At 42.0% G+C, this 22708-nt stretch overlaps 2 protein-coding genes across 3 annotated transcripts; both read right to left on the bottom strand.

Annotated features, from left to right (window-relative positions):
* Positions 1-250: 250 nt before the first annotated feature.
* Positions 251-13281, bottom strand: LOC116335894 (axoneme-associated protein mst101(2)-like). 2 transcript variants are annotated; one of them, XM_031759677.2, is made up of 12 exons: positions 13134-13281; positions 10399-10523; positions 10256-10320; positions 10040-10175; positions 7916-8404; positions 6281-6481; positions 4511-6061; positions 4327-4433; positions 3295-4243; positions 2125-2226; positions 1471-1744; positions 251-1013 (listed from the first exon to the last, which is right to left on the bottom strand). In XM_031759677.2, the coding sequence occupies exons 2-12, from the start codon at positions 10480-10482 to the stop codon at positions 1000-1002; spliced, it is 3972 nt and encodes a 1323-aa protein (XP_031615537.2). In that variant the 5' UTR covers positions 10483-10523; positions 13134-13281; the 3' UTR covers positions 251-999. The 2 variants fall into 2 exon arrangements, with proteins under 2 accessions (XP_031615537.2, XP_031615538.2); XM_031759678.2 differs by having other exon boundaries at positions 4511-6022.
* Positions 13282-18227: 4946 nt separating this feature from the next.
* Positions 18228-18947, bottom strand: LOC120433975 (Fc receptor-like B; the record flags this gene model as incomplete). Its single annotated transcript, XM_039601248.1, has 3 exons — positions 18930-18947; positions 18534-18729; positions 18228-18454 (listed from the first exon to the last, which is right to left on the bottom strand). Coding segments are annotated over exons 1-3 (441 nt in total), but the record flags the coding sequence as incomplete, so codon positions are not given.
* Between the last annotated feature and the right edge of the window lie 3761 nt (positions 18948-22708).

Raw genomic sequence — 22708 nt, 5'->3', positions numbered from 1 at the left:
ACAGTGTGCCCGATTATTGTCCAGGCTTTTATGACGGCAGCATAACACACCACCTACATGACGATGAGTTCACTGTCCTCAAATGGCCTACACAGTCACCAGATCTCAATGCACCAGAGCACCTTTTGGATGTGGAGGAACAGGAGATTCACATCATGGATGTCACTAGCAATGTGTACCTAATAAAGTGGCCGCTGAGTGTATGTGGTTAAAATAATCAGACTTCAGGCTCTTTGTTAAGTTTGTAAAACTCTTATTTATGAAATAAAAAAAATACATATTTACATGAAAACCAAGATCACAGGAATAAAACTGCTAAAAGGAATAAAAACATCACTGAATCACAATAAAACTAAAAATTAAAGAAAAAAAAAAGATCCAAGGCCAGAATGGTCTGTGGGCCTCCTGCCTGTCGACATTTAATGCTTGAGTTTACCAAAAAAATATATATATATCAGTCCCAGTGAGGCATTTATAAAAATGAAACTTTATAACAGATAAGATCACAACAGATAACAGATACATTTTCCAGCACCTCTGTCAGGTGCTGGAAAATTCCGCCTCTAAACGTCTTAGAAGGATGTCAGCTTAAACAGCAGGTACACATTAATGCTCAGGTGTGTAATGCTCTCGTCTTCAGTTTAATGCTTGTTTCATCGAAGTGGAAAAAAAATAAACATCCATTTCAAATAAAATCAGCTGCTCCAAAGCACTTAATAACTTAATAAGGCGGCTTCAGCACAACAAGCTGCAGGGTAAACACAGCACACCTGTTCAGGTGTGACAGTCCACACAGAGGACTTAAACGGACAGGTAAACACGGCATTGAGCGCGTGCAATGAGGTAAGTGGTTTTGGAAAATCCCATTGTGTGTGTGTGTGTGTGTGTGTGTGTGTGTGCGTGAGTGCATGCGTGTAAAGGACGAGATTTTATTTCAGGTCCACCCAGTAGCAGATTACAGTTGGATCAGTCCAGGCTGCTTCCAGTAATGATGAGCCATCAGGAAGAGTCCACTGGAGATTTGAGGGGGAGGACAAAATTAATAAGTATATCAATAAAAGAATAAACAAACAAACAAACAAATAAATAAATAAGATACAATACAAACTCACAAATAATAATAATAATGATAAAAACATAAATTATGAACCAAAAACAAACAACCAAAAATGAAATGGAATGCTCCTCAGAAAATGTCAGTGTTAATGCTTTAATACAAAAAAATAATAACTTAAAATTACAATTAAGCATTTTTTTTTCCTGTATATAATTTTAATTATTGAATGATACAATAACACATGGTGTAAATATTTAATGTAGTGTTTAATTATGAAACGAATATCAATATGGAGATATTTTATAATATAAGCTGTAAAGTCTTTTATCTTTAATATTTTTACTAATTATAAGTTTGTGTAATTTTTTTGTCACAAATCTGATTACTTATTTTTAGATTTTTTTTCTTTTTACCTTCAGCTTTCTCCTCTTCGTCACTCTTCCTGTTCTCGTTCACCTGCCCTATGCGGCTCTTCGCCTCATGCAGCAGCCCCTCTTTCCTCACCTTCTCCCTGCAGCGCTCCACCCTCTGTGCCTCCTCCTGCTCCTTCTCCTCCAGCAGCGAACGCAAAAAAGCAGCACTCACCACCTCCTCCTCCCCCTCTCCCACCAGGAAGGCGTTCTTGAAGCGGTTGTAGAGCATTGACGCCTTGTCCATGATGTCCTGGTTCGCCCGGTAGTAACGCATCTGCTCATGAAAGAAAACAAACACATAATATCACGATTTTTATTGTTATTTATTTATTTAGAATTCATGAATGGAGGAAAGATGTTCATGACGGTTTCCCTTTTCTCAGCTGTGTGTCGGCCCAGGTTCAACATTGAAAGTGACCAATCACACTGCAGTGATGTCATAATTTTGCGACGTGGAAACACCATCACACCTAACCCTAATTCTAACCGTAACCACGGTGACCCTAACCAACAACCCTTACCACCCCATTTTTGGGATTTTTTTTCCCTGAGTGGAAACAAAGCGATGACATCATAGAAGTGTGACAGGTCAGATGCAATGATCCAGGAACAACATCATCATGAAGATATCAGATACACCGCATGCGTGTTTACCTTCCTGAGAGTGGCAATGAGCTCGCTGTGCCTCTGGACGTGTTGAGATGTCACATAAACCATACTGAGCTGATTCAGTGCAGTCAGACACTTGCTGATGTCCTGAGGATGAAGCACATCAGTCACATTGTTCAGTTTCAGTTAACCCTTTAAGACCTACCATAGAACCAAGTCCGCCAGAGCTTATATTATATTTTTACATGCTGTAGTGCCAATTTTGGGAGCATTTCAAGTTGCTATACATCAATACAACCATTATAGCCCAAATTTTAATAATATGTATGCATTAAGTGCATAGTTATTACATAAATTGCAAAAAAGTGCAATAAACTACAAAAAAAAATGAAAATCGTTTTTGTTTTTTTAACATATATTTCTAGTTAGAGAAATTTAAGAGGCTTATCCCTCAAAACTGTAAATACAAAAAAGTTGCACAAAATAGTTTCCCACCACAGGAAATTTATTTGAAGTGTCTTCATAGTTTTATTTTTGAAATACACCAATTTTCATATACTGCAGAAAAAACGAAAATAAATATTATAGTGCAAATTTGCAAAAAAGCAGCATATGCATCAAAATAAACTATTTCCAGCTGTGCAATTTGAGTTCTAAGCATCCCAGAAACGACACAGAAAGTCATAAAGTAAAACATAACTTTTAAAAACACCAGTATAGGCTCTGAGGCCCTGATAGTAAAAAAACTACATTTCCGCGAAAATGACGCCACTTCCGGTTTCGGGCAGGTAATGGCGGACATGCGAAAGTTCGCGCTGACGTCTATTCCAACGTAGGAAGTGTTTTACGAACAGCTGATCGGATTGGCAAAGCGTGTTTCTGGAATATTATGTTTTTGTTGATGTAAGTACAACTTCTCCGGTTTCATATGCAAAAAAAATTATTGCTCTAGCTTACGTGGTTGCAGAGCTACCGGGATTTAAAAATAGTTATGCAAAACGGAGCGTGCCCACTCCGACCGGTTTTAAAGGGTTAACATACAGCTTTTCTGAATTATTAAAGCTGCATTTTGGTTTTCTGGCCACTAGAGGGCAGTGTAACTCCTGATAGTTAAAGCAGTAAGAATCATAAATTTAATAAAATCATTTTATTCGAGAACTGTTTCACATTTTGTGCCGTCGTTAATCTGCAGCCAGTTTAAGTTTCGGTTCTTACAGGATTGTCATTCTTCAGAGAAATCCGAATGTCTCCGTGGATCCGGTGCAGCGTTGAGTCAGTCAGCGTCACTGTCGAACTCTTCTTCTGCTGCTCCTTCACCGGTTTACTTTCTCCTGCAGGGCTCTTCTCCACCGCTGCTGATGTCTCGGGTCGGCTTGCTCCGTCGCTTTTCTTCTCCTCGCCGCTCTTCCTCTGCCCACCTGGCTCCTCGCCGTCAGATTTCTTCTCACCCTTCGTCTTTTGCGTTTCGTGTTTTTCAGTCTTTTCCTCCTTTTTTGATTTCTCCACCGCCTCCTTCTTCTTCTCTTCAACCTCCTCTTCTTTTCTTTTTACCGCTGCTTCCCCCTCCTCCTTGCTCTCGTCCTTTTTCTTCGCCGCCTCCGTCATGCTTTTGGCTTTTTTCTCCTCCATCGCTACTTGCGTTCTTTCAGATCTCGTCTCGACCTCGACGTTTTTCTTCACCTTCCCATCGTCCAGCTTCTTCTCTTTCTCTTCAGGACCCTTCTTCTTCTCTTTCTCCAAACTTCTTTTCTTTTCCACCTTCTCCTCTTTCTTCTTCTCCCCCTCCTTTGCCGATGTTCCTCCCACCTTCTCCTCTTCCTTCATGGTCATTCCTCCCATCATCGTCTTCACCTGGACCTTTGGCCGCTGTCCGGCTGTTGCCTTGACGATCTTTCCAATTATTTTTCTCTCCTCCTTCTTTTCTTCATCACTCTTTTTCTTCTCATCCTCCTCCTCCTTTTCCTTCATTTTCAGTTCCACATCTTGCCTTTTCTCCACCTTTTCCACTCCCTGCGTCTTCTCTGATGTCCTCCCCTCTCCCTTCTTGGCGCCTTCCTTCTTCTTCTCTGACGTTTTCCTGGCTGCAGCTGACTCCTTTGCACTCCTCCACTCTGACCTCGTCGGACTTCCTGTCCTCCTCCTCTTCGCTCCGTCGCCGCCTCTCCTGATGAGAAAACAGACAGAGGTTTAAACTCCACCTCCTAACTGATTTTACCCCATCAGACTTTTTTTTCCCCTAACTCTTACAGAGCGCTCCTCATCGCCTCCCTCCTCCTCACTCCTCTCCCGGCCTTCAGCAGACCCCTTAGAGACTTTAGTACGCTCTCCCTCTTGGCAGCCAGGTGGCGCTGTCGCTGTGGAAGAAATGTTGAGATGCTGTCATCCTTCTCTTCAATTTAAAACATTTCTTTAATGAAGACAGACTCTCTACCTCATCGTCGGGAGCAGCGCCTCCTCTTGTCTCCCTCTCAGTTTTCTCCTTCTGCTTCTCTCCCTCTGATCGCCTCTCGCTCTTCTCTTCTTCCACCTTCCTCTTCTCCTCTTCTTCTCTTCTTAAATCTCTCTTTTCTTCTGTAACATCCTTCCTCACCTTCTGCTGTGCCTCCTTTTCTCTCGTTCTCCTCGTTTCTCTGGCTTCTGTGCTCCTGTCTCTCCTCGTCTTGTCCTCTTCCACCTTCTTCTCTTCCTCTTTACTTCTCAGGTCTTTCTTTTCCTCTGAAATATCTTTCCTCGCGTTCTGCTGTGCCTCCTTTTCTCTCATCCTCCTTGTTTCTCGAGCCTCTGTGCTCCCTTCTTTCCTTGTCCTCTCCTCTTCCACCTTCTTCACCTCCTTCTCTCTTCTTGAATGCTTCCTTTCATCTGAATCATCTTTCCTTGTCTTCTGAAGCACCTCCTTTTCTCTTGTCCTCCTCATTTCTTTGGGTTCCGGGTTAATGTCCTTCCTTTTCTTCTCCTCTTCCACCTCCTCCTCTTTACTTCTCACATCTTTCTTTCCCTCTGAAACATTCTTCATTTTCTGCTGCGCCTCCTTTTCTCTCGTCCTCCTCATGTCTTTGGGCTCCGGGTTAATGTCTTTCCTTGTCTTCTCCTCTTCCACCTTCTGCTTCTCCTCCTCCCGCTCTCTTCCCAAATCTTTTTCTTCTGAATCATCCTTTTTCGTTATCTGCTGCGCCTCCTTTTCTCTTGTTCTCCTCTTTTCTCTGGCTTCTGTGCTTCTGTCTCTCCTCGTCTTCTCCTCTTCCTCCACCTTCTTTTCTTCCTCTTTACTTTTCACATCTTTCTTTCCCTCTGAAATGTCCTTCCTCACTTTCTTTTGCACCTCCTTTTCTTTCAACCTCGTTTCTTTGCCCTCTGTGCTACTGTCTCTTTTCTGCCTCTCCTCTTTGTTGTTCTCCTCCTCCTTCTCATTTCGCCTTGTCTTTACTCCTTCCTCCTCCATTCCTTTCTCCTGTTCCTTGTGTCTTTTTGATGACCGTCTCTCTGTCGTCACCTTTTCTTCGCTGCTGCCCTGACTTTTCTTCTGCACCTCCCCTTCACTCCTCCTTTTGACTCCTCGGACCTCTTCCTTATCTCCTTCCTCTTTCTCCTTCTCATTCGTTTTCCTTTGTACCACCACCTCATTGTTTTTCTCCTCTCTTCTCCTCTTGACTCCTTTGTCATCTTCCTTCTCCTTCCCCTGATCTGCCTTCTTCTGAACCTCCTCCTCCTCCTTCCTCCTCTTCACTCCTTGGCCCCCTTTCTTCTGCTCCTCCCTCTCATCTCTCCTTGTCCTTACTCCTCTGCTGTCTTCCTTTTCCTCCTCTTTCTTCTGCACCTCCTCTTCTTTTTTGCGCTTGACTTCTCTGGTCCCTTTCTTTTCCTCCCTCTCCTCCTCTTCTTCCTCCTTCCTCCTCCCACCTGTTGTCATCAGAGCAGGTTCCATCTTCTGCAGATTCACATTGATCTGACGGAGACGAGGAAAACATGAAACTTTATTCAAAGGCTGAAAAGACAAAACAAGAAAAAGAAGTTTAACATGTGTTTCTGTTGCTTAGCAACCAACACATTAGCAGAGCAGAGGGTCTGAGTTGAGATTTTAGATAAAATCTTACGTTTTAATCAAAGAAAGAGCTGAAGGCCTTTTTTTTTTTTCTGTCTAAACAGTGTTGGACTACTGAATAACACAAGTTATTAATGGCTCGTTTGTGTTCTTTAAACTTACAATGGGCAGCATCACTCGATGTGTGGTCACCTTTGGACCCTCTGCTCGGCTCCTGGTCGTCGCATCACTTGCAGCTTCTTTGCTTCCGTTGGAGGCTTCAGCCGGTTTGGGTTCTGCTTCCTTTGCCGGCACTTCAGTCGTGCTTTTAGCCTTTTGTTTACTTGCTGTGGTTTCACCCACTGAAACTTTGACCGCTGCTGTCTGTGAAGAAGAAGAAGAAACATAAAAGTTTATTTGTATTTGATGCATCTAATGTCCACAGTCCAGCTTGCTCTTCCCCACCAAGCGAGCTCTAATAAAAGCAGAAGCTCCAGTTTCCTCCATAAACTAGAGGATGGGGCGAGCCATGGATTGGTGGTGTACTCATGAAGGTGTGTGAGAGCAGAACGAACCTGACACATTTTTCATGTTGCACGAAAAACTGGACAAAACCTACAAAGGCGCTGGTTTGAACCCGAGACCGTAGTTCACACAGCTTTGTTTCCAGCTTCAATCTCAGAGCCAAAAACAACAACAAGCGAACCCTTTATTCTTTCTCCACTGTAGGCCTGTGTCATTATCTGTGATTTACAGACGTAAAAATGGCCTCAAATTACCCTGAAAGTTAAATGTTTGATCTGTGATATCCAATTACTGAATAGCACCACAAGATGGCGCCTCCTCTCTTTTTGTGTTTAGCTGGAGTTGAGACACAGACACTGATGGACGCATGGAAGTTTCATCTTCTTTCATTAAGAAGATGAAACTATTCTACTCGATTTTTATGTCTCAAGTGTTCATAAAGACAAAACGGCTTCCCATACCCCCCCTTCTCTGCAGACACCTCCAGCTCTTCTACATCCTTTGTGCATTCTGCACAAAAAAAAGTAACATTTTATTTATTTATTTTGCACCTTTCAAGTTAAATTTCACAACAGAGGTGTTTCTAAGCCATCTGAGAGACCTGGTCCTGTCCCAGGACGCCCCTGTTTAGGTGTTCAACCACCTGGTGTGAAGCATCTCTGAGGCTGAGGATGATCATGTCTTCCAGTCGTATCCAATTCTTATGCTTTTGACCATTACTCAGCTTGTGGCTGCAGATGATGCGAGGCCCACGGCTGACTCAATGTTCCCCTCTCTTTCACAAGTAGGCACTCCAGCCTTTCCGGAGGAGCACTGAGACTCTGAGCTGCAAAGTCTCATCCCGACTGCTCCGCTTACAACTACAGTTTGACTTGGAGCCTCAATGAAGCCTCAAGGACCATAAAAGTCTCAAAAAGCAGAGATGTCATGCAAACTGGAACCACTCTGCTCTCTAACTGCATTCAGCTGGCAGACAGTGAAACACCGGCCAAGACTGCAGTCATACAGGAGCTTAACAGCCCACAACAATGGGCTTAATCCTCCTGAATCACTCCCTAGAACACACTCTGAGGATGTGGTTTCCCCAAGTTCACAGAGCACATACAGAGTGGGTCCAGTGCTCCACAACCAGGATGAAACGTCACTGACTGACAGGCATCATCTCCACCCCTGTGGTGTAGACCGTAGCAGGGAGCCTGAGAGACCCCAGAACCACCGTTGAACCACTCCCAGTCCAGAGGCCCTGTCCCTAAATGCAACAGCCCCACAGTTTTAAAACATTTAACCTCTCACCTCTTTCTCAGTCTTGGCTGAGGTGTTGCTTTCACGTGCACTCCCTCCTGCAGAAGGGCCGCTGCTTGCTGACCTTCTGCTTCGAGTAGTCACGACGGTCTCTGCGGTGTCTGCAGCGGGGGCGGCTTTAGGAGTTGAAACCTGTTTGGACTCCTCACTTTGCTCTGCAGCCAATCTCGATGAGGCTCGTGTGGGAGTTCTAACAGCAGCGTCCTCTTCGCCTCCTGTGCGCCTCCTGTCGGCGGCTGCTTTACTGACTGACTCTGATGTGCTGGGAGGAGATTTAGTGGCAGCGCTTGGAGTCTGACTTTTAGCAGCAGACGTTGGTTTAGCGGGTGTAGATTTGGTCGCTGGTCCGGGTTTAGCAGGTGTAGCCTTGGTTGATTTGGCAGGTGTAGTTTTAGGTGCCGGGGTTTGTTTAGCTGGAGTAGCTTTGGTTGCAGAAGCCGGTTTTGCTGGTGTACTCTCTGTGATTGACTTCCCCGGTACCTGAACAGAAGACAGAGCAGAGAACCTCCATTAGAACTGAAACATGCCTCAATCATGGGCTATAAGACATTCATGAAGCAGAGGTGCCAGCACCAATCACCTTCTCTGCTGAGAAGGTGATTGGCTGCAGACTCCCATCTCTGCAGGACCTGTACACCTCCAGGACACTGGGGCGTGCAGCTCGGATCACAGCTGACCCTTCTCACCCTGGACACAGTCTGTTTGACCTGCTCCCCTCAGGCAGGAGGTTGCGGTCCATTCGGACCAGAACCTCTCGACATAAGAACAGTTTCTTCCCCTCTGCTGTTGGACTCATGAACAATAACCACATGACTGTTCTCACCACTAACACATGACCCTATACTGTATTCACTGCATCTGTTCCATTTTTGCACTGACCATCACCTGCATTCATGTATATATCTATCTGCTTAGCACTTTTAATTCTTATTTTTATGTTTGTTTAAGTGTTGTCTTAAAGTATGTTTTGCACTAAGTACCGCAGCAATTCCCTAATGTTATAAACCTGCTCAACATTTGGCAATAAAACTTTTTCTGATTCTGAATCTGACAGAAAATTTGCAAGTAAACAACATCAACAACCAACTGACCAACCCTAGCGATACAGTGATGACCAATGGGCCTCCAACACGTCTGCTGAAGGATTCAAAGGTAACCTTGTGCTAGTAGAAGTTCAGCTATTTATTTCTTCCAATTTGAAAACTGAGAAATGGCCAATCAGATTTATGGGGGCTGTTAAAGAGACAGTAGCTGAAATGTCCCATCTTTAGACTCTATGGGCTGGACTGTAGGACAGTATCAGACAACACCACCACAGCTGCCTGCTCTCTTTACAGATGATGCTGCAGGTGAAACATTTGCTCTTTCATGTCTGTCACATGAGCTCATCATGAACCTGCTCACATCTGTGAAGAGAACCAGCTCCCACTGTTGGACCTGCCACTCCAGGTGATGATCTGACCTAAGTGGGCAGACTCATACTCCTGAAGTAAAGCTGTGCCACATCAAATCAGCCAAGATAATACCAATACAATTTTTTTTAGGTGATTTAAGAGTGTCTGTGATCAATCACAGCAGCTACATGGAGAAGGAAGGAAAATTCTCAGAATTCACTGACAATAAAAGCTGCAGGCTGAAAATTGAAAGCATCAAGAAAACACTGTTCAGTATTTTTTTATATATCAGATACATCGTCACAAATGTAATTTTAAAGCTATACCATCTTTTTAAAGCAGTGCGTCAGAAATATTACAAACACATTAGAAAATGCTTTTTGCAGTTCTTTTACAACCATTCATTTACATGAAAACGAACTGAAAGATTACGTAACATTTTCATTCCAACTTAAAAATCTTGAGTATTTTGTGATCAAACAAACTTATATTTTGCCTCTTTGTGATTCAATTGACTTAGAGAGAGTTAAAAATACTTTTAACCATCAAGTGTTTTCCACACATTGGAATAATTAAGGACTTCACACCTTGAAAAACCATCCATGGGGCTGAGGCCCTTATCAGGCCCTAGATGCCTCAGGCCTAAATAATTTCAACCCAGCACCATTCAGATTAAAGATAAAGTGTCCTGTTGATGAGTGATTTTTAAAGAGAGACTTACTTTGAGTTTACTCCCGACTCCAGGCGTGTTCTGGATCTCCCACATGCCCTCGGTGAAGCCTTTGATCCGAACGCCACTGCCGTACTTCATCTTGTTTCCCACGTAAGGGACGATGTTCTCCGGCGGCAGGAAGCCACTGGGGAGGAGAGATTAATCACAGTTCGATCAATGCTGCTGAGAAAACAATGTGATTGATCTGCAGCTGCGCGTACGTACATCTGATGGGTCCCAAAAAAGAAGACGGGGACTCGCTTCTTGTACCCCTCGTCCGACTTACAGATCTGCAAAACAGAGAAGAGTTAAAGCTCGTACACACAAACAGCTGCACGCAGATATTTACAGCTCAGGTGTAAGTGTACCCTCGCCGGCCAGTGAGGGAAGCCCTTCATCTTGGCGAACACCAGATCTCCGGGTTTGAACTGGTCACCATTTTTCCCCGGCATCCTGCTGCTTCAGAGCTCGGTTGCACAGCGGGAATCAAACACTGAAAGACAAGCAGAACATTTAGATCACAGCAGCCATTTCACACACTTTACTTTCCTGCCAGATTTGTGATGACAGAGCATTCAATGTTCACATCAAACATGGCCAGTGTTTCATTTAAGGATGTAAATGTGGGTAAGAGTGAAAGAAAATGAACAGATGTTGAATCCAGCTGATCTTCAGCCTGTAGTAACTCCACACAGCTGCTGCATACGTTGTAGTCAGAGGATTACAAACACTCATCATTGGCATGAATGTGATGGGAGTTTTGCGTTTTTAATGACTTATTGAATCCACTCTTTCTCCAGGGTGGAATGACTGTACATCCATCTTTAATTACTTAAATAAAACAAGAATTGGATGCACAAGTTTGAATTCATTTTGGATTTTCTCCACACAGGGTCAAATACACACACACACTCACTTCATCTTTTATTAAGTGATGCCTGAAGTTGGTGTGTTAGTGTTGATCACGTTAGTGATCATGATTGGTTTCTCTTTGCAGGATACAAGAAAGTATTTGTTTGACGACACTCATTGGAATGATCAACACTCAGAACAATGGGAAGATATAACAAGGAGAACTGTAGATTTACACGAGTTGGGAAGATTTAATTTCTAAATAACTGCAGATTCAAAGATCATGAGTTCAAACAACTGTATGCAAGTACAAGTTATTCAGATATGTCACCACTTTGCCAATGTCTAGAAGACCCATAACATGACCCTCAGATGATGTTCTTGGTTAGGATGTTGAGGAATAACCCAGGAGCCTCAAAAAGCTGGAAACTGAACACCAGTTTCACTGTCCACCAATGAAACCAGTTTTATATCGCCATGGACTGAGAAGGTAAGAAAGAAGAAATAAGCCTCCAAATCAAACGCCTTAGAGCTGACCTGAAATCTAAACGTCCACATGGACAAACCAAATATCTTCTGGAGAAATTCAGACAGGCTGTTTGGCCTAAATGAGGCTTTCAAATGTTAGAAATAAGTTTTTTGATAAAGTTTCTTTTTAACATTAATTGCAATGTATGCTCATGATAGAGTTGATACACTTCTCATTAAAAAGATACAAGCACTAACCCCACAGTGTGAAGGGTTAACTAAGAGGGATAGAAAGAGTTGAGTGTTGAAGGTAAATTGCTACACACTTACAGAACACAGTTTCAGACAGGGCAGGCTGCTTGGCCTTGTGTGTCAACAAGAAATAGAGACTTCATTGTATCAGTTAAAGCTGACATCAGCATGAAAATAAAACATCCCTGGTAACATTTATAAGGTAGGGAGGGGGTTGTATATATGTGTATAATGTACACTTTGAATTATGAATTGTGCTTCACTTCTGTGTGTAGACTGCCTGTCATAGAGAAGTCCACAGCTGTGCAACCCAAATCTTTAACTGCCTGATATTAAAATAGTGTGAACTGCTAAATTGTCTCCTGAACTTCTCTCAGTAAAAAAAAGAACACCACACAAACCTAAGAACACTGTAGCAACTGTACAGCATGGTGGTAGCATCAAGCCCTCGGACTGTTTAGCTGTGAGTGGTACTAGTACATTACACAATGAGGAAGAAGAACTACCTCTAAATCTTCAACTTCACCTTAAATCAGCATCTAGGTGGTTGAAACTTAGACACAGTCAGGTGTTCCAGCAGGACAATGATCACGGAAACACATCAGAACTGGTTTTTGATGAGATAAAGCAGTGAACACTGAGCTTCTGGTCTTCTTTAAGTTTTTCTCGAGTTTAAAAAAAACCGACTAATTCTGCTAAGAAGATATCAACCCTGAATTATGACAAAGCTTGTTGATTCAAAATTGTGCACCCAGTTCTTGTTTTTTTAAAGTCATTAAAGATGTATGCTTTACATAGATTCCACATTTCAGTGAAATCATTAAAAGCCTAAAACTATTATGACATTCATGCCCATCATGGATGTTTGTGAACTTCTGGCCACAACTCTATGGACTCGAACAAATTAGGGTTTTTTTGTTTGTTTGTTTTGTTTTTTGGAAATATTACTTTGCTCCGTGTTTTGTTCAGTGTGCTTGTGCAGCCCAGATCTTACCAAAGTGCATAAAATGGTCTGTAGGAAACAATTAAAGCGGAAAACCCTACTGTTTTCTTACTCTTCTTTTTTTAAATATAGATTTTAGGGCCTGAGTTAGAGGGTTTTCCCACTAGTTGGGGATTTGAATTTTTCCTCAAATTCAAATTCACACACACACACACACACACACACACACACACACACACACACACACACACACAGAATTAATAAATTTAACGTCAACTTGAAGATTAATGGTAACGTGGCACCAAATACTACAATCAATACACCCAACATGTGCTAAACCTGACTGGATGTATACGCAGGGCCAGACTTGAAGTGTGTAATTAAAAGGTTTCACTTTCTGGACCTGAATCGTCCCACCAGCTGACCTTTGCGTGTACAAAGTGAAATCTTTCACACTAGCTCATCAGTTTCGCGTTTACGCTTTGTTTACAAATACAGGCTAACCACTGACAGCTCGCGCTAACGTGCCGACTCGCGCACCTGAACCTCGTGTTTGTGGCATGCACCGTGGATGTGAGGTGGACTCACCTGCACACAGAACGACTGTCGTCTGCCACCGTGGGAAAAAAGAATACGAAACAACAAGGCTTCTCGTTACTAATCTATCCTCTAATGCACGTCGCCATATTGACCTCTGTGTTCGTGTCACGTGATCCACAATGGTTTTTCCCGCCGCTAGAGGACCGTTCCAACCAGGCAGGAGCTTTTGGACCGTACCACTTTGGTGTACAAATTTTTTTGTTTGTTTTGTTGTTGTTGTTGTTGTTTTCAATTTGAATTTAGATTCCTTTCTTTATGATCACCATGGGAATGATGTCATCAATGCACACGTTAAGAAATAAGGCACTATTTTGAGCTAATAATTCTGTCGTAATTTCCGACTTTCGGCATTGAGAGACTGCCCGTTGCTACGATACGCTTGATCTGCCCTAAATACAAGTCGAAAATAAGTTAATGCCTCTCATTCACATATTCACACGAGTACTAATGTATTTTGGGGAACTGACAGGCACCAAAAACCAATGTAAGGTATGTAAAGTTCACTGATAATTATAAATGAGAACTACTCCATTTATGTTTAGAGTACAGGCAGGTACAGACCAAGGTATGCATTTTTCTAATGGTTTCATGTGTTTACGGCTAGCATTTATAATAACATAATACCTGTGATTACAAACGTCTATGATAACCATATCCTGAAATGTAAAAATAAATAATAAAATTTTTAACCACTAATAGTGGCATTATCTGAAAAAATACCTTTCTGTATACATTAAAATAAAATACAATAAAAAAGTAAAACAAAAAAGAGAGTTATTTCCAATTTTTGTTTTGCAAATGTAAAATTGACCATAAATTGAATGCATTTTTGAAATAATTTTTTAAACTATTATTATTGTTTGACAAAAACAAGGAGGAGGATCTGTTGCAGATCTCTGAAAAAACTGTTTCAAAGCACATGAAAAGCTGAAAGTTGTCTTTTTTGTTGTATTAACTAACGCTACTTTGGGTGAGACTGTGAGAAAATCTGAGCCAACCCTTTGCAGCTAGAACAGCTTCAGCTCTTCTGGGAAGGCTTTCCACAAGGTTATCTAATCAATCAGTCAAGGCTTATTGTGCTTACACAGATAATAATGAAACACAACATTTAAAAAAATATATAAATATATATTAAAAACAAAAAACCATATTATAAATATAATCTACAATGAGTACAAATATAGTGTGTTTATGGGAATTTTTGATCATTCTTACAGAAGTAAATTTGTGACTTCACACACTGATGATGTACGAGAAGACCTGGCTCCCAGTCTCCGCTCCAATTTATCCCAAAGGTGTTCTGTCAGGGTGAGGTCAGGACTCAGGCCAGTCAAGTTATTCTTCACCAAACTCGCTCCTCCATGCCTTTATGGACCTGTCAGTCATGTTGGAACAGGAAGGGGCCATCCTCAAACTGTTCCCACAAAGTTAGGAGCATGAAATGATCTAAAATGTCTGATGTCTCTGCTCTAGAGACCAGTGGCAGCATGCTTTACACAACTGCGTCTGACATGTTGCATTGTGTTTGTTGATATAAGGCTTAGATGTTGCTGTTTCCCATCCAAACCCATTCCATGAAGCTCTCTCTAAGCACTGCTCTGGAGCTAACCTGAAGGCTGTGTGAAGTTTGGAGGTCTGGAGTGACTGACTCTGCAGAAAGTTGCCAACCTCTGCACAGTATGTGCCTCAGCATCTGCTGAACCCGCTCTGTGATTTTACATGGCCTATCAGTTCATGGCTGAGCTGAAGTATATGTCACTGGGACCTGAGTGAAGGTGATTTGGCCCAGGAGGTCGCTGGTCACAGTCAGTCGAGAGTTACCTCGTTGCTGCTATCTTGATCTAAAAGAGATGAAAGGAAAAAAAATCTTAATACCAGTTGCAAGTTTAACAGTAGCAGATTAAAAGCCCTACCGCTGAACTGCAGTTGCCTTAGCGTAGAGGATAACAGAAGACATCCAATCTGCAGGATCATCAGTCAGGTTCTGGCCATCCCAAAGTCTGGCTAAATTGGTAGAAATTTTTAATATACCACCCTGGAAAATGACGGTCAAATTACAGTGTTCACTCTAATATTAGGTTTTACCTAAGGTTTTACATCCATTTATACCTATGAACAATTATGAATCACTAATTAACCTTAACACACTAACTGCATGTGTTTGGACTGTGGGAGGAAGCTTGAGCACTTTATTTATTTAATATTTCAATAGTTGAAAAAAGTTAAAAAAGTTAAATAATAATAATTTTTTAAATAAATCACTAATTATAACAAATGTAATAAATAAAATCAAATGACTCTTTAATCAGTTTTTGATGTCCATGTTTCAGAATGGTTCGTATCTGTGTTCATATAAAGCATGGCATGTCTACCCTGTTACCCTTATTTGCCACATAAACAGATTTTTAAAAAAAAAATTTAATCATATGGTTGATAAACAAGTTCAAAATGCTTTCTGTGGTCTTCATATGCTAGACTGTTCTACATCACATTGTAAGTCCTTCGAGTTGCTGTAACAGAAAATATCAAGAAAAAACTATTTTTAAAAAATAAGAAAGTATTTACCATTAAACATTCTCTGAAACAACAAGCATAAAGAATTGTGTGTTTGAACCACCACCGACTGTTATGGAAATAAATGGATTCACACACAAACAGGTCATCTTTGTGAGGTTTAATCTGTTTTGCAGAGACAAACAATAGTACAGAGTCCATTAGCAGTCTGCATCACATCTGACCAACAAGAACAACAAGCACCAAATCATTTATAGACACATGTTATTTTTCATGGTGAGAAAAACAGCTGTACATGTGAGAAATATTTAGTACTGAAAGATTATATGGAGGTAGAGCATGATACTGTGGAGCCTTTAATTCAGCTGGGTTAGTCTGAACAGGGAAGAAACTTTCCACAAACAACAGGCTGCAGAGCTCTGTATATAATTGTGGTTATATTTAAGATTTAGTTAAATGTAATTTAGAATCCAAACAGTTGTGATTTTTAACCACTAGATGTCAGTAGTCGTGTGTAGTAACTCCACCTGGGCTCTGTCTGAGTTTGTTCTGTGGATGTCAGATACTCCAAGATATTATGACACAGTGAGAGTGCACAGATGGTCATGCAGGGGTCAGAAACACTGATCTTCAGTTTCTGCACTAAATGATACTATTCCGGTACTCAGCTCAACATCAGATATGTTATGATGCATTCTCAATCATCCAGGAAAGTAAATCTCCAAAAGTTGAATCTGTTCATCTGGACGTAGCGTTTTGTGGGAGAAACGTTTCGTCACTCATCCAAGTGACTTCTTCAGTCTCAGCTGACTGCAGGATCACATTAACTCGGTGGACCGACACATCAAATTCACCAGGGAGGATATGAAAAGTGGCAGGTTAGCCTTCTTAGACTGTGAGATTTCCATCAGTAATGGGGGACATCTAAAAGCTGACGTGTACCATAAACCTACGCATACGGATCAGTATCTAAGGTTTGACTCTCATCATCCACTGGAGCAGAAACTGGGTGTCATCAGGACGCTACAACACAGAACGAACACCATCCCCACTGACACAGCGGCCAGGGAGGCAGTAGAACAGCACATCAAGAAGGCCCTGAGTAAATGTGGTTATCCCAGCTGGACTTTTGTCAAAGCTGGAAAGACACCTAAAGAAAGCTCCAGTCGATCCAGGAGAGAAGGACAACCGCTGCCCAAGCGAAAACCTGTAGTGATCCCATATGTGTCAGGAGTATCGGAACAGTTGAGATGCATTTTTTCTAAACACCGGGTCTCTGTGGCTTTTAAACCCCAAAATACGCTGCGCCAAAAACTGGTCCACCCAAGGATCGGGTCCCCCGACACAAACAGAGTAACATAGTGTACGCTGTTAAGTGCCAGGAGGATTACCAGGATTTATACATCGGGGAAACCAAACAACCTCTGGCGAAGCGGAGGGCACAACACAGAAGAGCTACCTCATCAGGCCAGGACTCTGCAGTTTATTTACACCTACAGGCCAGAGGACACTCTTTCAACGATGAGGATGTACACATCCTGGACAGGGAAGAACGCTGGTTTGAGCGCGGAGTCAAGGAGGCCATTTACGTGAAAAGGGAAAGACCATCTCTGAATCGAGGAGGGGGCCTAAGGGTACATCTTTCGCCATCTTACAATGCTGTGATTGCAGCCATTCCCCAAATCTCTGTGAATGGTACTCATGGCCATTGATCAGTGGTTTTTGATCAGTGGGTTTTGGTCAGTGATTGTTGATCAGTGGGCATGAGAATTTGCATAATTATGATTAAGGAACTGACCTCACAGCCCATTGTTCCTTCAGTGGGCTGGTTTCAGTCATTATGCAAATGTGCTGTTTATAAGATTGGGGAAACCTGCAGTCAGCTGAGACTGAAGAAGTCACTTGGATGAGTGACGAAACGTTTCTCCCACAAAACGCTACGTCCAGATGAACAGAATCAACTTTTGGAGATCAGATATGTTGCTGCTTTATTTGAGTCTTTTTTATAACCTGAAGGTTGAGTTTGTTTCCTGTGTGGAAATTTTACTGGAACTGCAACAGGACCTGAATGCAGCATTGGACTACAGGTCTCTGCTTAGTTTTAGGTAAGAAGTGATGTTCTGTAGTGACATCATCATTATCTGCATCCTGTCCTTGCTCACCCTGAGTGGGTGGGGTCTGTTTTACTGAGGCCTGAGGTTCATTTCCTGAAAGAAAAGTTTTAAAATGTATCAGCTGTTAACTCATCAGGAGTTCAGAAAGAGAGATGAGTTAATCATCAGCATATTGATCGATCAGTGAATGATTCAGAGTGTTACCTTTGGCTCTGTGTTGATATAAAGACACCATGAGGAGAGTGGAGATGAAGTATGGACAGAACACCACCAGGTGGAGGACCACTCTGAATGCAAGCTGGAGGGAGCTGCAGTCAGGGGGTTGTGAGGAGGTGGTGGGCATCACTGTTGTAGGTTTTTCTGCAGAGAGAATCCCACCTGTTCAGGTGAATATGTAGATGAAATAAGAGGTGAAATCAGAGTGAAGCTCCTCACTTGTGACAGTGATCCAGCTGGATGGAGACTCTCCATGACCGCTGATGTCACACTTGTAGAGGCCTTCATCAGACCTGGAAACATGCTGGATGGTCATGTGACCTGTAGGCTGCTTCCTGATGAGGGAGCCATCTTTATAGAAAGCAGCTGGGAGGTTGGAGGGAGTGGTCTTTGTTTTACAGAGCAGAGTGACGTCATCTCCCTCCATCACAGGGAGGACAGGACTCTGCAGGATCACTGATCCACCTCAACACAGAGACAAACTACAGCATTTCATCCATTTACACACAGCTTCATCAACACTAACTCCACACACTCAGCTTACCAGTGACTGTCAGGTTAACCATGTTACTGATGGGACCCTCTCTGGACTCACACCAGTAAACTCCACTCTCCCATGTGTAGATGTAGCTGATGTTACAGAAAGAACCAGCTGATTTCCCCCACCCATCTCCACACTGAGTCCTCTGTTGTTTGCTTGTGTTTCTCCTCAGAGTCCATCCAGCAGAGCTGTCGTCCTCCTCACAGCTCAGAGACACAAAGTCTCTTCTAAAGAACTGAGAGCTGCTGGGACTCACAGTCAGACGAGCTGTGGTAGAAAGAGCAGAATATTTATTGTGTATGTTTTTTGATTATGAGACATATTTACAACCAGTGAAAATCACATGTCAAACATCACAAATTAGTCTTGGTGCATAAAACTTTCAGTGTGGTCAGTCACCAGGTTTAGATCTGACATAGTGTTCACAATAATGTCATGGACATTTTATTCAGTCTGGTTAATTTGGAAAGTTGTTTGGGGGCTTTAATGGTCTGGACCTGTGTAAGCCATTCTGAGAAACAGGGTTTGGAACTTTTCAAATGACCTGCAAAAACTCACCGATATGTTGTACAGTGAAGCATTGTTTCACATGTTAGTGGTTAACAGAAGCTGTCAGAGCCTCAGAACCCTCCCACCACAGAAGACCTCCAGCTCTCTTCCTCTCAGCTGACCTGCTGTCACTAACAGGAAGATCAAACTTTATATTTAAGATCATCTTCATTTCTGAAGCCTTCAAAGAAAGTCATCTATCTTCCTGATGAAAAGGATCAACTTCATGTTAGGATGAAGGAAACATCTCTGCTGTGGCTGCTCTGTAAGTTCACGCTGTGTGTGTTTCTAAAAGATTCAGCTGATGAAATCTATAAAAAGCTCACAAAAAACAGTTTTCAGTGATGTTTGTCTGTAACATGAATCTTCTTCACATGTTTGAATTCAACAATCTTCCTCTTTCCTGCTCTGATTCTGCTTCAGTATTTTCTTACAATCAGCACACAGAGATGTAGTGTCTGCTTTGCTCTCTGATCACTTCATTAAATACCACAAACTCTAAACTAACCTGAGTCTCATTTCTAGTTCTGACGTCACTGCTGAAGCTGCACCACAAACCAAGGTCAGTAATGTTATATCAGTCTGGAACTCTCTGATTGTAACATACAACCACATCTACAGTGAGAACCACCACTGCTGCTGTGCCCCCTTTCTCAGCTCCACTCCCTGACTGCAGCTCCCTCCAGCTTGCGTTCAGAGTGGTCCTCCACCTGATTGTGTTCTGTCTATACTTCATCTTCACTCTCCTCATGATCTCTTTATATCAACACAGAGCCAAAGGTAACACTCTGAATCATTGACTGATTGATCAATATTCTGATGATAAACTCATCTTTCTGTTTGACCTCTTCGTCTTACTTTTCTTCACAGGTAGCAAATGTGCCTCCATGGTAAATGCACTATCGGGCCAAGGTGAACAGGGATTGGATGATGAATATGATGATGTCACCACGGAGCATAATTTCTGAAACAGATCTCATATTCATCCTCTACGTCGATCAAAAGTTCAGGAAATTTGTCTTTTATCTTTTTTTAAATTAATAGTTTCGCTAGTTTGACTCCAGTCGGAGACACAAATTGCCTTTGCTGTTACGTCAGGAAGGTCTTCCAGCATTACACAACAAATCAATGCATATCATATGCAGAGTTAACTGCTGTGACAACTATGTGTGGCAAGGAAGCTGCTGACAGCATGGTCTGTTTTGTAAAACCTTGCTGTGTGGATCTCATTACCTACAACTGTATGTAAATAAACAGCAAATATCCCTGTATAAATATGGACGTCTGTCATGTACTGTGTGTGTAGCACTACAGCTCAGTAGCAAATGTTTTATACAATGTAAATGTTCTTCTAAATGAAACCTGTATTTGTTTCTCAGATCAGATATATTTGTGTCAAATCCAACAAAATAAAAGTACATCGAAGATTTTCTGTCAGTGTTTTCTTTACATGTGATCATGTGTTTGTTTCTGTGGCTTTGTCACTTATTTTCTCAGAATAATGTGATACATGGCAGGAGCTGAGGAAATATAGGAAGTGACTAAATAGAACCATATTTGATTATTTTCTGTTATTTTGGAAAGGAGCCCTACTTTAAACTTTCATTGAATACCCCTGGTACCCACATAGCAGACAGGTCTGGCCCAGATCTGGTGTCAAGGCAGCACTGCTGGCTGACTTCTGGTATGGTAAGTGGCATGTCAACCAGATGTGGGCCAGGTCTGGCAATGATGGCACTGTTTCTGTTTCTGTTCCTATTTTCTGTTCCCAACAACTGCCATGTTGCAATACTATACTGCTATGGTAGCCAACGTTTCAAATGCAGATTTGACAGGTTTGTGAGTGTACACTTTATCCAAAACCTAGTGAGGGTTTACTCATGTTTGCCACTGGGTGGCTGTAGCTCAGGAGGTAGAGCAGCTCACCTACTGATCGGAAGGTTAGTGGTTCGATCCCTGGCTCCTGCATATCAGAAGTGTGAATGGGTGTGAATGTAGAGAAGTGGGTGAATGTGGCATGTTGTACAGAGCATTTTGAGTAATTCGGGAGAGTAGAAAAGTGCTATATAAGGCCATTGGCTGTCTGAACAGAGTTTCGTCATGTTACTTTTGCACCATTATGTTCCGGCACATGTTGTTATTACATGGCTTGGTTAAGGATAATGCTGACCTCTGGCTTGCCAGAGGTAATCCACACATGGGCCAGTACAGGACCACCAGTGTGTCTGCAACTGGCCTTGTGCTGGCCCATGTGTGGGCCACCTCTGGCAAACCAGATCTGGGCCACCAAAGGGCCGTCATTCTTTGCAGTATGTGGGCCATGTGTAAGCACATTGTGTGGGCCAGATACGGGCCATACCAATTTTGCTATGTGAGTATACAACCAACATGCATGTCTTTTGTTTTGTTTTCTTTCTTTTCTTTCCCCTTACCTGTTGAGGCAGGTGGCTATCTCTCCCTGATCCTGGTTCTGGCTCTGCTGGATGTTTGTTCCTGTTAAAAGGTTTTTTCCTTCTCACTGTCACCAAGTGTTATTCTCAGCGAATCATCTGATTGTTGGTGCTTCCTCTCTAATACTGTATTTTACCGTGTAAAGTCCTGTGAGAGAACTGTTGTGGGTAAAATAAAAAATACATTAAAGTGGACAGAATTTCACTTTTTTCTTCCTCTGTAAGAAGAGAGAAATATGGATGTAAAAACTTTAAGAAACTGATAATAAAAGTAAGAACTGCTCGTTTTCTTCATCTCTGCAGTGGCTGTGTGTTTGTTTTGTTTTCACTTTCCTTTGTTGGAATATTTGACACTGTCCTGACTCTAATTTTGCATTAGTCATGTTGCAATTATCACAGAGACAATCAAAGCTGAAAAATATTTTTGGTCAACTGACTTGAAACCAGCTTCATGGTTGGAGCTCAACTTCCTGTCTCTGCATATTGTAGTTCTAGTATGGATTCAGTGGTCTCAGTGTCTTTATTTGATTCAAACTGAAAACATTAAACATCAGTTCCCTGTAAAAATCCTCTTCTCTTTAAACTACAACAAACCTACAACAAACCTGCTGCAGAGCTCTGAATACTTTTAAACCTAAATCTCATTGACAATTCAGAGTTGTCATTATAAAGTACTGGATGCCAGTAAAGAGCTGCTCCACTGTCTGCAGCTTCCATTTGTAAAGAAACATTTATGCCGGTCTCTTTCTTTATCTTCAGAGTGTGTTGTCTAGAAAACCATCCTGCTGTCACAGTGTGAAGCTACTTTTACTAAAATTTACCATGTATTGAAAACAATCTACAATTGATGCCTTAAAGTTTATTTTAATATTCTGACACTGAAATGGCAGAAAGGTTTTTGTGCAACAAAAAAGCCGCATAGACACCAGTAGTTTTCCCTCACTCTCGCGTCCTCGTGTGACAGATTGTTTTCATCTTCAGCTAAACTAAGTACTGGTTGACTATTTTCATTCTCTCTCTCGGGTTGCTCTGGTTCAAACTGGAAAGGTTGAACAGAACCCATTTCCAGCGCGCTGCTAACTGTGAACTCGATGTGGTGCAACCGTATGACATCACTACCCAGAGTGCATTGAGAAGTAAATAACAATGGCGGCCTACTGGTAAATCGGTTTTATATAA

Source organism: Oreochromis aureus, linkage group 3 (genome assembly GCF_013358895.1).
Source record: "Oreochromis aureus strain Israel breed Guangdong linkage group 3, ZZ_aureus, whole genome shotgun sequence".
Lineage (NCBI taxonomy): Eukaryota > Metazoa > Chordata > Actinopteri > Cichliformes > Cichlidae > Oreochromis > Oreochromis aureus.
Note: the sequence above shows the minus strand (reverse complement) of the source record. Positions and strands in the feature narration are given on the sequence as shown.